At 46.7% G+C, this 14913-nt stretch overlaps 1 protein-coding gene across 2 annotated transcripts in view; it reads right to left on the reverse strand.

The window, feature by feature from the left end:
- Positions 1–14373, reverse strand: part of LOC142578069 (uncharacterized) — a 44298-nt gene extending 29925 nt beyond the window's left edge. For both annotated transcript variants that reach the window (XM_075687488.1, XM_075687487.1), the window contains exon 1: positions 14062–14373. In XM_075687488.1, the coding sequence (XP_075543603.1) occupies positions 14062–14090 (29 nt within the window). In that variant the 5' untranslated portion in view covers positions 14091–14373. The remainder of the gene's footprint in view (positions 1–14061) is intronic.
- Between the last annotated feature and the right edge of the window lie 540 nt (positions 14374–14913).

Below are 14913 nucleotides of genomic sequence, written 5' to 3' on the forward strand. Positions count from 1 at the left end.
ATCGTGTTCGTGTTGGTAATAAGGGTGTACTTGCAAGTAAATAACATTGATTTGAACTTTGAGAAATTTAGTGGCATATATCATTTGTGGCACCAGTCCTCAATGATGTGCACATAAAGTCGTAATTCCAAGGAAACATTATACGAGTTAATAGGGTTGTATATGACGCAGTCATCAGCAAATAGCCATCATTTTTTAGTAATCTTAGCCGGTAGGTCATGAAAATATAATAAAGTTACCAAAGGGTATAATCAAGCACCCTGGGGTACTCCTAAAGTGACGTCCGTTAGTGGCGAGCGATTGTTATTAGCGGAAGTCAATGGCTTCCGTCTGTTGAGAAAGTGCTCACTCCATGAGATTAGGTTCCATGGTGAGCCGAGGTTAGATAGTTTACTAAGCAAAACAGAATGAATTAGACGATCAAACACCTTCGAGAAGTCTAAATATGGCGTTTACTTGTATGCGAAGGTTCATGTAATGTAAAAGGTCATGAGTGAACACGGCGAGTTGAATTTCGCACGATAAAAACTATATAAGTGTGTGCTGGTTGGCGCAAAATGAATAAATTTATTCTAGGGGAGTCATTAAACCGTACGCTGACATGTTTTTCAGTAATTTAGACGAAATGCTTATCAGAAAAATTGGGTGGTAAATACTATCGTTAGTGCAGTCACCTGTTTCGAAAATAGGAATTATTTCCGCTTTTCTCTAGTCGTCGGGACCCTAACTTAAGTTTCATAAATGCGTAAATGTTAGGTTCAATAATTTAACTCATGGTGAAATAGTATTTTTAAGAACCTCAATAGATTTTGGTCGCACCCAGGACCTGAAGATAGTTTTAGTCTATTAATTAGGTTATGTATACCTTGAACGGTAATAGTTACTTCAGGCATTTTGTTCAACGGGAAGTTGGGGGCGGTTTAAACGGAAAAGCTTCTCAAGCCACAAAACACAGATGAAAAATAATTATTCAGGGCAGTAGCACATTGTTCACTTTTATTTGGCTCATGGTCGGCCTTAAAAAGATCTATAGTGTTGGAGCGTGGTTTATTCATCATCATCATCATCATAATCATCATCATCATCATCATCATCATTAGCCAGGCTGTGTCCACTGCAGGGCTAAGGCCTCTCCCATACTTCTCCAACTACCCCGGTGATGTGCTAATTGTGGCCATGTTGTCCTTGCAAACTTCTTAATCTCATCCGTCCACCTAACTTTCGGCCGCTCCCTCCAACGCTTTCATTCTCTTGGAATGCAGTCGGTATCCCTTAATGCCCACCGGTTATCTTCCCTCTTCATTACATGCCCTGCCCATGCCCATTTCATTCCCTTCATTTCAACTAAGATGTCGTTAACTCGCACTGGTTCCCTCGCCAAATCTGCTCTATTTCTATCTGTTAACGTTACACTCATTATTCTTCTTTTCATAGCTCGTTGGGTCATCCTCAATTTAAGTAAAACTCTTTTCCTAAGCCTCCAGGTTTCTGCCCTGTAGCTGAGTACTGGTAAGAAACAGCTGTTATACACTTTTCTCTTGATGAATAATGGCAACCTGCTCTTCATGATCTGAGAATGCTTTCCAAACGCACCCTAGCCGATTCTTATTCTAATTATTTCAGTCTGATGATCCCGCATCCGCGGTGACTACCCACTCTAAGTAGATAAATTCCCTTACCACTTCCAGTGCCTCGCTACGCATCGTAAACTCCTGCTCTCTTCCGAGACTGTTAAACGTTAGCTTATTTTTCTGCAGATAAATATTTAGAGCCAACCTAATGCTTTGCCTCTCCAGGTCATTGAGCTTGCATTGCAATTGGTCTCCTGAGTTACTAAGCACGGCAATATCATCAGCGAATTGCAAGTTACTAAGGTCATCATGATCATCATCATCATCATCAGCCTGGTTACGCCCACTGCAGGGCAAAGGCCTCTCCCATACCTCTCCAGCTACCCCGGTCATGCACTAATTCTGGCCATGTTGTCGCTGCAAACCTCTTAATCTCATCCCCCCGCCTAACTTTAGGCCTCCCTCTGCTACGCTTCCCTTCCCTTGGAATCCACTCCGTAACCCTTAATGACCATCGGTTATCTTTCCTCCTCATTACATATCCGGCCCACGCCCGTTTCTTTTTCTTGATTTCAACTAAGATGTCATTACCTCGCGTTTGTTCCCTCACTCAATCTGCTCATTTTTTATCCTTAACGTTACACCCACCATTCTGCTTTCCATAGCTCGTTGTGTCGTCCTCAATTTGAGTAGAACCCTTTTCGCAAGCCTCAAGGTTTCTGCCCCGTAGGTGAGTACTGGTAAGACACAGCTATTATACACTTTTCTCTTGAGGAATATGGCAACCTGCTGTTCATGATCTTAGAATGCCTGCCAAACGCCCCCCCCCCAGCCCATTCTTATTCTTCCGATAATTTCAGTCTCATGATCCGGATCCGCAGTCACTCCCTGTCTTAAGTAGATGTATTCCCTTACCACTTCCAGTGCCTCGCTACCTATCGTAAACTGTTGTTCTCTTCCGAGACTGTTAAACATTACATTGGTTTTCTACAGCTTAATTTTTAAACCCACCCATCGGCTTTGCCTCTCCAGGTCAGCGAGGATGCATTGCAGTTGGTCCCCTCAGTTACTAAGCCAGGCAATATCATCATCGAATCGCAAGTTACTAAGGTATCCTCCAATAGCTCTTATCCCCAATTCTTCCTATTCCGGGTCTCTGAATACCTGCTCTAAACACGCTCTGAATAGCATTGGAGAGATCGTATCTCCCTACCGGACGCCTTTCTTTACTTGAATTTTGTTGCTTTCTTTATGGAGGACTGCGGTGGCTGTGGAGCGCTATAGGTATATTTCAGTATTTTTACATACGGCCCGTCTACACCCTGAATCCGTAATGCCTCCATGACTGCTGATGTTTCGACTAAATCAAACGCTTTCTCGTGATCAATGAAAGCTATATATAGGGGTTGGTTATATTCCGCACATTGTCTATCACCTGATTGATAGTGTGAATATGGTCTATTGCTGAGTAGCCTTTGCGGAATCCTGCCTGGTCCTTTGGTTGACGGAAGTCTAAGGTGTTCCTGATTCTATTTGCACTTACCTTAGTAAATATTTTGTAGGAAAAGGACAGCAAGCTGACGGGTCTATAATTTTTCAAGTCTTTGGAGTCCCCTTTCTTATGGATTAGGATTATTTTAGCCTTTTTCCAAGATTCTGGCGCGCTCAAAATCATGAGGCATTGAGTATACAGGGTGGCTAGTTTTTCTACAACAATCTGCCCACCATCCTTCAACAAATCTGCTGTTACCTGATCCTCCCCATCTGCCTGCCTCCTTTGCATAGCTCCCAAGGCTTTCTTTACTTCTTCCGGCGTTACTTCTGGGATTTCGAATTCCTCTAGATTATTCTCTCTGCCATTATCGTCGTGGGGGCTACTGGTACTGTATAAATTTCTATAGAACTCCACAGCCACTTGAACTGTCTAATCCATATTAGTAATGATATTACCGGCTTTGTCTCTTAATGCATTCATCTGATTCTTGCCTATTCCATTTCTTCTTCACTGCTTTTAGGCATCCATCGTTCCTGAGAGCATGCTCAATACTATCGATATTATACTTCCTATTGTCAATTATCTTAAGCTTGTTGATTAACTTTGAAAGTATGCCAGCTCTATTCTAGCTATATGGTTAGAGGCTTCCATATATTGGCATTTCTTAATCAGATCTTTGGTGTCCTGCGATAGCTTACCGGTATCCTGTCTAACGAAGTCACCACCGACTTTTATAGTACACTCCTTAATGATGACCATAAGATTGTCCTTCATTGCTTAAACACTAAGGTCCTCTTCCTGAGTTAATGCCGAATGCGTCTTCTGTAGCTCGATCCGGAATTACCGGATCGAGCTACAGAACACGCATTCTTACCCCTAACTCATGGATCGGCTTCTTATGTACCAGTTTCTTCAGTTCCCTCTTCAAGTATAGGCTAATTCGAGACATCTTGTATGATGCCACAGTTAGCGCAGTATGTGAATTTGCGTGATTTACTGGACAGTAAACGCCAGAATTTCTTAGGGTTTTATTGAAGTATTGAAAGAAGATCAGTTGAGTAAAACTTCACTTTTGCGTCTTTTAAGCGTACCTAAGCGTATAAAGGGCGTTAGATACATAGGCAATGTAACTTCACCAAAAGAATATTAAGCCAGAGGAATTCTGAATACAGGGCAGTATTGGGGAGCAAATTCTCTATAATTTAGCATGCATGCCACAATAAGCAGATCTCCTTCATTTGTCGTTTTTGGAAGGGGGGGGGGGCTGACGAGATTACCGAACGCCGCATATATATATATATATACACGCGCTAATGCAAGAATAAGCAGCAGGATCAGCAGCCAGACACGAAAATGTCAGACACAAGGAGGACGGTTCACCAGCTGGCGCAAGATCCTTGACTTCGTCGTCTTCAATCACCGTTTTTGCTGGGCACGCAGCGCTGGCTCAAAACACCAGGTGGCATTATTCCCCCTCCCAACGGAGCATCGACTCGATGCTCAAACACAAAACGTACATGGAAACTACACAAATTAGGTAAGACAAAAGAAAGTGCGGGGGGGGGGGGACGCGCTAGCACACATACGGAAATGCACACGGAAAAATGTGTTCTGTGGTCGGGAACAAAAAAAAACGCTTCACAGTTCTTTGGAGGAAGACGCGAGGACAGCGAAAAAAAAAGGTTGTTTCACTAGTACACTTCACCGTGTAAAATACGGCTTGAGGCGGACCACATGTACAGTCTCTGCGCGTGGTAAACAGCGCTTGGACGATGGCAGGTCTCCATCTGGGATCACTTCATAGTTCACGTCGCTTACACGCCTTAGTACTGTCTTTGGTCCAAAGTACTTGCTGAGGAGTTTCTCGCTGAGGCCTCGCCGTCTAATGGGTGTCCAAACCCAAACTTGGTCACCAGGCTCATAGGTCTCTTGTCTATGGTGGAGATTGTACCTTATTGCATCGGTACACTGCTGCTGTCTAATGTGCACGCGGGCCAGTTGACGCGCTTCCTCGGCGCGCTGAATGTACTCCTCGACGTCAGGAGCTAACTGGTCGAGCTGGTCGGTATCTTCATATGGCATCATGGCGTCTAGCATAGTTTGGACATCTCGACCATAAACGAGGCGGAATGGCGGGAAGCGTGTAGTTTCCTGCATGGCAGTGTTGTACGCAAACGTTACGTACGGTAGGATTTCGTCCCACGTCTTGAGCTGCACATCCACGTACATAGCGAGCATGTCTGCCAGTGTTTTGTTTAGTCTTTCTGTCAAGCCGTTAGTCTGAGGGTGGTATGCAGTGGCCTTTCGATGACGCGTGTAGCTCAGCTTGAAGTTGTCATCCAGAAGCTTCGCCGTAAATGCCGTCCCGCGGTCAGTGATGATGAATGACGGTGCGCCGTGCCTAAGCACAATGTGATGCATAAAAAACTGGGCAACTTCAGATGCTGTCCCGCGTGGTAGTGCCTTCGTCTCAGCGTAACGCGTCAAGTAGTCAGTTGCGACAATGATCCACTTATTGGCGGAGGAAGACAAGGGAAATGGTCCAAGAAGGTCCATTCCAACTTGATCAAACGGCGTACGCGGATGGTCGATGGGTTGTAGAAGGCCTGCAGGCTTGCAGGGTGGTGACTTGCGGCGCTGGCATTCACGGCATCCTTTCACGTAGCGTTTGACGCAAGCAGTCAGTCTAGGCCAGTAGTACAGTTGCCGTACCCTGTCCAGAGTCCTTGAGTAGCCCAAGTGACCAGATGTCGGCTCGTCGTGGCAGGCTAATAGGATATCGTCGCGAAGGGCTTGAGGTACTACTACCAGATGTGGTTTGTCGCCGGCACCTGTGTTTCTTTTGTATAAGATGCCCCCTCGTAGGCAAAATGACGACAACCGTCGCGAAAGTGGGCGAGGAATGGACGCGATGCCGCCTTCTAAGTGATCGATGACGGGTCTTAACTCAGCGTCCGATCGCTGTTTAGCGAGCAGATCCGGCCCACTGAGGGCTCCCAGAAAGGCGCTGTCGTCTTCCTCGTCAGGATTCTGAGATTTAACAGGGGCCCGTGATAACGTGTCAGCATCTTCATGTTTCCTGCCTGACTTGTACACGATGGTGATGTTGAATTCCTGCAGTCGCAGACTCCAACGTGCCAATCGTCCAGAAGGGTCTCGGAGGTTGGTCAACCAGCACAAAGCGTGATGGTCGGTCACAACATTAAATGGCCGCCCGTAGAGATACGGCCTAAACTTTGTGGTAGCCCAAATAACCGCCAGGCACACCTTCTCTGTGGTGGAATAATTGGACTCTGCGCGTGACAGAGTGCGGCTCGCGTAGGCTATAACTCGTTCAGTGCCGTCTTGTCGTTGCACCAGGATAGCTCCGAGACCGATATTGCTGGCGTCAGTGCGCACTTCTGTGTCGGCATCCTCATCAAAATGACCGAGCACGGGAGGAGAAGACAAGCAACGTTGTAGGTCCGCAAAGGCGGTCTGTTGTGCATCAGTCCAGAGGAATGGCGTGTCGTCACGCGTAAGGCGAAATAGCGGATCTGCAATCTTCGAAAAATTTTCAATGAAGCGTCGATAATATGCACACAAGCCCAAAAATCGTCTCACACTTTTCTTATCGGTTGGAGCGGGAAAAGCTGCTACGGCAGCAGTCTTCTCAGGATCAGGCCAAACAGCTGCCGCGCTTACGACGTGACCAAGGAACTTCAGTTCCTCGTAACCGAAATGGCATTTCTCTGGCTTGAGTGTAAGGTCAGCCGATCGAATGGCTTCGAGTACATTCCGAAGGCGTCGAAGGTGCTCGTCAAAAGTTTCCGAAAAGACAACGACATCATCGAGATAGACGAGGCAGCTTTTCCATTTGAGGTCAGCGAGAACGGTATCCATCATTCGCTGAAATGTGGCTGGAGCGCAACAGAGCCCGAAAGGGACTACTCGAAATTCGTAAAGGCCGTCCGGAGTTACGAAAGCAGTTTTCTCGCGGTCACGCTCATCTACTTCAATTTGCCAGTAGCCGCTTTTCAGATCGATAGAGGAGAAATACTTCGCGTGCCTCAGCCTGTCCAGAGAATCGTCGACACGAGGCAACGGGTACACGTCTTTCTTTGTGACGTTGTTTAGCTTCCGGTAGTCTACACAAAATCGAAGCGTCCCATCTTTCTTTTTAACAAGGACGACTGGCGATGACCAGGGACTGCATGGAGGCCGGATTACGCCGTCGTGAAGCATTTCCTTCACCTGCGTTTGAATAGCATGTCGTTCGGTCGGGGAAACACGATAAGGCTGTTGCCGTATGGGGGGCACGTCGTCATAGGTGATGATACGGTGTTTCGTAATCGATGTTTGACGTACCTTCGACGACCGTGCAAAGCAAGAGTGGAACTCAAGCAACAGCTCGCACAGGGGTTGTCTGTTCTCTTCAGGAAGCGTTGGACTAATGTCGACGTTGTGTAGAGGTGCTTCAGCAGTGCCGATTGCCTCAGAAACAAAACACTCAGTGACATAGGCGATCGGGTCGGCGTAGGTGATGACAGTACAGGGGGAAAAGGTGCCGGTGTTCGTAGCTGAAGTTGGTGACAAGAACCTCACACTGGCCATCGTGGAGATCGACAAGACTTCTTGCTACGCAAACACCATGAGAAAGCAGGAGAGACCGATTCCTTTCTACGACTGCTTCACCGTGTATGAGCTTGTCACATGCCACTTGAACAACGACACTTGCACGCGGTGGTAACGTGACAGCGTCATCGATGACACGAAGAGATGCTCGAGGGTGGATGGTGTTGGTCGTCGCTGTGGCGCTTTTTGTCGAGAAAGTGACGAGGCGTTGTCGAATGTTGATTATAGCGCCGTGCTCCCTGAGAAAGTCCATGCCGATGATTAGGTCTCGAGAACACTGAGGGAGAATGCTCAAACTGGCAACAAACGTAGAGCCGCGAATCTGTATTCGTGCCGTGCACATGCCGAGTGGTGTGACGATGTGCCCGCCAGCTGTACAAACTGGCGTTGGATTCCAAGGCGTGGTCACTTTCTTCAGAAGGGTGGCCAGTTTTTCGCTGATTATAGAATAATCCGCTCCAGTGTCCACTAAAGCAGTCAATTCACGACCGTCAAGCAGTACAGGAATGTCCAAGGAAATTCTTTTTCTGGAATCAGCAGGTACTGTCGTCGTCGATGTATCGTCGGTCCGCGTACGCGTCAGTGGGGGTCCTTGAGCACGTCCAGACTGAGCGGCCTCGCCCCCAAAGGTCGCTGTGGTTAGTTTTCCCGTCGTGGGCTGGGCGACCGACCCTGCACCACGCTTGCATACGTACAGCGAGTCGGAGAAAACCGCCGCGGCGAAGGGGAGCGTGACTGGTGGCGAGCTGATGGAGATCCGCGCTGCTGGGCAACGTATTCTTCAATTTCAGGAGGACGCTGGCCGAACCTAGGTCGCGGCGAGTTCGCTGAGAATCCGCGTAGTCCGAGCTCTCGATAGGAGCACTGACGGTAGACATGCCCAGCTTCGCCACAGTGAAAGCAAAGGGGACGGCGATCAGGTGCCCGCCACACGTCTGATTTCCTCGGGGCCTGTCGGTGGTCCTGGTAATAGGAGGCAGCTTGGACGGGCTCTAGCATGGCCGGGCGCGCGGCGCGAAGCGGGGAGGGAGGTGGGGCAGGTTGCCTCAAAGCTTGCGAATATGACATATGTGGGCTGTCATGTCTTAGCGGTCGAGCTTCTGTATTGAAGGGTGGTTCTTTTAGCGCATGCTGAACTTCGTCACGGAGAACGCTGGACAAGGAGCTGAGCGTCGGCTGTGAAGGTACCGACAGTTTCTGGAGTTCTTCGCGGATCACGGAACGAATGAGCTCTCGAAAGAAATCGACGTGACCCCCGAGAGCTCCGAAGAAGTCCGTAGGTGAGGCAGTGTTCACTTGGCGTTCGTATGATGGTGTCCGCTGGCGAAGAGTCTGCTCCATGGTGATGGCCTCGGAAAGAAATTCTGACACAGTCTTGGGAGGACTGCGCACGAGACCGCCGAACTGCTGCTCTTTCACTCCGCGCATCAGGTACCGCACCTTCTTTTCTTCCGACATGCTGGGGTCGGCTCGTCGAAAGAGACGCGTCATGTCCTCGACGTACATTGCGACACTCTCGTTCGGCATTTGGATACGGGACTGGAGATCACACTCAGCTCGCTCTCGGCGATCAGGGCTCGCATATGTCTCAAGAATCCGCCTTTTGAATTCGGCCCATGAAGTTAAGGCATCTGCACGGTTCTCGTACCATACACGTGCGCCATCTTTAAGGCTGAAATAGACATTTTTCAGCTTGTCTGCGTCATCCCACTTGTTGAACGCGGCAATACGTTCATAGTGCAACAGCCAATCTTCAACGTCCTCATGTATGGCGCCGTGGAAGGGATTCGGCGTGCGCGGATTGAGTAGCATACAATGAATCGGCGTTGTGCCTTCCATACCGGTTGGGGTGGTCGGAGCTGCCATTTTCTCTGGGAGGAGTCCAAACTCAGGGGCTTGTCCACGGATCCTTCTGCTGGCGCGGTGTACAGGCGTAACCACCGGTACGGGGCTGGAGCTCCTGCTGCCCGGAGGGGTTTGGTGCATAGATTAGATTACCCCGCACCTCCATCAGTTTGTCACGCGCTAAGGCAAGAATAAGCAGCAGGATCAGCAGCCAGACACGAAAATGTCAGAAACAAGGAGGACGGTTCACCAGCTGGCGCAAGATCCTTGACTTCGTCGTCTTCAATCACCGTTTTTGCTGGGCACGCAGCGCTGGCTCAAAACACTTCCACTGGACGAAAGTTCGTGTGATCTCGAAGAATTGTTTGCTGAAGTTACGGCCTCACACGAGTATTCGCAAAAGCTCATATTAGGAGACAGTTCAATTTACCAGCCCGAGCCCCCTCGCGCCACCAATAGATGGCGCCTCTCGGATGAGCCATACGACAAGCGGAGTCAACCAAACACGTCAGAGATATAGTTGTGTTTATGCGTATTAGGTCGCACAAACATAGATGAATTAAGAAGAGCCATACAATGCCTTCTGAAAGTTTCAATGCACATAGATACAATTGAGCAATGTTTTCCTCACGAAATTTGCTTGATATGATAAGACATAACATATATACACAGATTACACAGTATATACCAAAAAAGATAGAGGAAAGGAAGCATAGAAAGACAGTATATATGTTTGGAACGCTACCTATGACAAGAATAATAAGGTTAAACCAATGTGACTCCGTAGCGCATTAGTTTATTTACTTGTGTTTTAGTTAATTACTCGTTTCCTTCATTATCGGGTGGCAGAAGAAATGATTATGGCGTAATATTTTATCAGGCCCACAAACCAGCAACCATAATAAGAAATGGATCAAAAATGGCAAGCGACCCTTATGTTTTATTTAGGTCTCTCTTAGAGGCACTCACACTTCGGCGTTGGTGTATAGGTTGAGCAAGCGAACGTCTTTTCCCTGCCACGATATGGGGGCGAGGAGCGAGAGAGAGCGACGAAGAAGCTCAGCGCGCGCCTCCTGGGAGGGCTTAGCCCCCTTGCGAGCTGCACACGCAGCGCACCTTACGCGCCTTCTCCGGTGGTGACATCAGAGCACGAAACACAGGCGTGTGCGCACCGGTTGCGAACAGCCGAGCGAGCGAGAGAGCAAGTGCGAGAGAGGAGTGAGAGAGGAGCGAGTGACATCACATCCGCTCTGCTAGGGCTATGTTTAGTCTATGCCAGGCAACTGTTTCCCTTAAGAGGAAGCTTTAGCTCGAGTGCTCCTATCTAAATACATGTAAAAGGAGAATTCGTTTTTCTCGGCAACCACTGCACCAAATTTGCCGAGGTTTGTTGCATTTAAAAGAAAAACTTAAAATCTAGTGACTGTTGGTTTCGAATTTCTGAGTTAGGTCGTCAATCTTTTATTAAAAATTGTCGAAAATCAAAAATTTTCAAAAAACGAAACTATCAAGTTTACAACTCTGTAACTCAACCACTAAAGATTATAATACAATTCTCTGAATTGCGTCTAAAAGTACATCCATAGCGGACAAAATTTATATGTTACACATGAATATAAAAAAATTTAATCATAGGGAAATACAACTTTTGTAAAACCGTTGTAAGCAACGTAACAAATTCATGTAAGATGTAAAATGACATATTGAATTTGTCCGCTTTGAATGATCTAATGGATGCCGTTTACAGAACCGCGATATCAGTTCTTGATGCATAGATATCAATTTGTAAACTTCGTGCTTCTATTTTTTTCAAACGGTCAAATATTTGAAAATCGTTTTAGGAAAATTCAAGCCCTAAATCGAAATTCCGCTTCCAACAGTCACTAGAATTTAACTTTCTCTTTCAAATGCAACAAATTTCATCCAAATCGGTCCAGGAGTTATCTCATAAAAACGTTTTTGCGTTTTACATGTATTTGAATAGGCCGCGTCGGAGTTGGGCCTGAGCTAAAGCTTCCTCTTAATTAGGTTCTAAAATATAATGACACCTTCATGTGTCTCGCATAATTCTTGACGCCAATACTTGCCCATTAAACTTACAGGTTTCCAGGAATTTTGCCGAACCCGTGCTTACGTGGCCGGTTTGTAAAATCTACAGTTCTGTTCTTTGGTGTGCGGTAATGAGTGATTTGTGATTGATTGTAATTACTCCATGCACTTCGATAACTGAGCCCGCAACTAAACTTATGCTCTAATTAGTATCTATTGTGCTATATCGTATCTGCATGTGCTCTTATGTACCCCATTTTTTTCCATTCTATAACTTTTGGCGTTGTTTTCTGAGTCACTTGGTTTGCTTGAAGCTTACCTCACTTCCATGAAGTTTCACTCACTGCCTACTCACCTCGTATTAGCGCCTGATACCTTTTGGCAATTGAATACCTCATGTATACCTCACTGTGGAAGCAGCACCCTCACTAAAAACTGGCGCCCTAGTACAGAACGCATCAGCTATGCGACAGCTCCCAACCTTTTTCTTTTTTCAATACTTTTCTTCACGCAATGTTCACGAAGGCGTACCCCTCCATCCAAAGGACAGCGGACAATTTTGCTAATCACTCCGTTACGCCGCTTGAGAGAGTTGAGCGAGACTTGTCGCCTAGTTTAGCTGCCCTAGTTTGGACCCTGGCGGTCGCCGCGCCTCATGAGTACTACATACGTGGGTAGGACGCTTCATTTTGGAGCCAATCTGCGCCGATATATATATATATATAGACGGACGATGTGGACGGCTACAGCAGCCCGAGTTTCTCGGTATTTACTGCGGTGGCCGCGCATTGGGCAAGATCCGGTGATGCTGCATTCACAAATAAGGGACACGCACAGCAAGGCCACTTTAAGGCTATTAAAGGAAATAAATATTTCAGCTACATTCGTGTATCACCTTCCCAAGATAAAGAAAGTTGCGGCAGAACCCGTGTCACGATGACTGTCGACGCCGATGCGTTAGCAGTGAGTAAATGTAGCGGCTCAAAGTATTGCCGCTATTCAAACGAGTTATTTGGGGAGCCTGTACATCAGTTGGAAGCTTCTTTCGCGCTTAACTAGGAACCGTCGGTGCCATCTACCGCCGTAATCGTCAAGCCCGTGCGTGACGTCCGAAATACATGGCGTGTGTTTGCATACGAACGCTGAGTAATGCGCCGTGTGACAACCGGGCTCCTCTCTAGTGCTTCTTTCTGCACACGCTGCGCCACCTAGGGGCGCTGCGGACGAGTGCCTGCCTGGCCTCCGAGACGAACAGCGTGGTGCGCCGGTGCCTGCAAACGCTGAGAATTGTTCCCTCGCTTGTCACACAATCACGTGGCACATACTAAGTGACCCAGGTTGGGGAGAAGTTCGTTGCAGTGCGGCACATACCCAACATAGTCATGTGGAGCTCGCGGAAGCGTTAACGCGAATGGCGTTCATTGAAAAGTGACACACACGCAGGACATTTTTGGCGCAGTGCTTCAGGTTACTGTCCTTGAGGAATCCTTGTTATGTGGATTCGATTCCGCTCATCATCAGATAAATTTAAGGCATGTGCTTCGCCATCGCTGAGCGGCACATTCCGAGTGGCACACACATAGTCAGCCATTTTGGGTGACTCTGTATGTATGAAGGTCGGCACACACCTACTGGCACATACCGGGGTCACCAGAGTAGGGATCAAAAATGTTCAATAAATACCACCGCAGACCGTGTGGCACATATGCAGTGCTCCAAGTTGGCTTTGAAGAGTTTCTGCGAAATGCGGTTCGTTACCAGTCCCGCTTCTACAGTGACTCATGTCGCCGTGAAACAGGTTCGTGCAAGAACAACACGTATATATACATTATCAAATACTGATTGATCCAAGTCGGTGCAATGGTTGTGTTCCATTGCTGTTAACCCAGCACAGCAGCCCGATGCGCTGCCCATACGACCAGGAACGACCCAGTGATGCACATAGAAAAGGAAACGGTTAGATGGAAACTCACATAAATACTTAAATACAAAGCCTCCGCAAAGCGCACGAAGTACCCAAATAGAAACTATTTGATTTCGGGAAGTTAGTCCGTCTTGAGTTTAACTTGAAGAAGCGCGAAGAAAATGAGGGCAGAAATTGGAAATTGCAATCGCCTAGCTGTGTTTGCTTTCGCTTCCTGTCCTCGTCTTCTTAGCGCTGCTTCAATCTATACCCTAATTATGCTAACGCATCATTATCTGAAATCAGAATGGCGCATCATCGAAATTAGGCTATTGTTATGTGGGTTAAAATACTCAAAGTCATTCGTTCACTTGCGCTGTCTGGCAGGTTCATCACAACAAGATGTCAGACAGAAAAAAAAAGTAGTGCAAAAAGTACACACGCACCTAAGAGGACACCATGCACTAGGCTTCGTGAGACAATATCGAATTTTTTTCGCCTTAGCAGAAATTATTTTATTGAGGACACTCATATTGACCAAAATAAGATAATTTAGAGTTATGTATACAGAATATTTTGCTTACCTTGCGGAGGGATTCAATGGTGAGTGCATTAGCAACGGTGAAAAGTGCAAGAAGCACAGCAAAGTTGAAATACTTCATAGTTGTCATTTAAACGGGACCCGTGCGCAAGTTTATGGGCGGATCGCAAAACTCTCAAAGCAAGCGTGTTACATATACCTGAAAGGAGAAGGACAACGAATAATTGATTTCGTTAATTTAAAATATTTCCTAGTGCGACGCAGATATAACGTTTAAAACACAAAACAGCAACGCTTTCTGAAGGTCACTCGATGCGCATACGTAGGTCGAATGGCGTACGAAGACTATTAAACAAATTTTTTCTCGCACTAGCTAAGCAGCTGCGCGCAAAAGACCATCTGTCAGATGAAGCTGAGAAAAACGCGAACTGAGGCGTCAGGCATTGTTTATTATATGCATTGTTTATTTATTATATTATAACACTTATATGACGCACAGCGTCTAGAAGTGTTTAAACAGCAGTGCAAATCGCATTGCCCCCTTTTGAAAGAAAAAATAAGAACTGGCCACAGAGGGGGCGGGCGAGCATGTTTTCTTCTGTAATATCTATGCATAATTCAAAAATTTACACGCAAAATAATATTGCAATGCTCAGAGAGCACAATTTGCACAATTTAAGTTTATTGATTGGCTTTAGACAGTGCGCCTTTCTTTATGTGAACACCTGCAAACTTACAAAGCTTACTCAAATTACTTTACTACGAAAGAGTCATCTGGCTACGCAGACATCATTTGCAGAAAACAAAAAAGAACCAAACGATCGGTTTTCTAATTCGTAACGGTGCACGGCGAGCCACAATTCAGAGTCTTGTTTGCGTAACAAGGTAAACTGAT

The sequence above is a fragment of the Dermacentor variabilis genome, chromosome 4 (genome assembly GCF_050947875.1).
Source record: "Dermacentor variabilis isolate Ectoservices chromosome 4, ASM5094787v1, whole genome shotgun sequence".
NCBI classification, from domain to species: Eukaryota; Metazoa; Arthropoda; class Arachnida; order Ixodida; family Ixodidae; genus Dermacentor; species Dermacentor variabilis.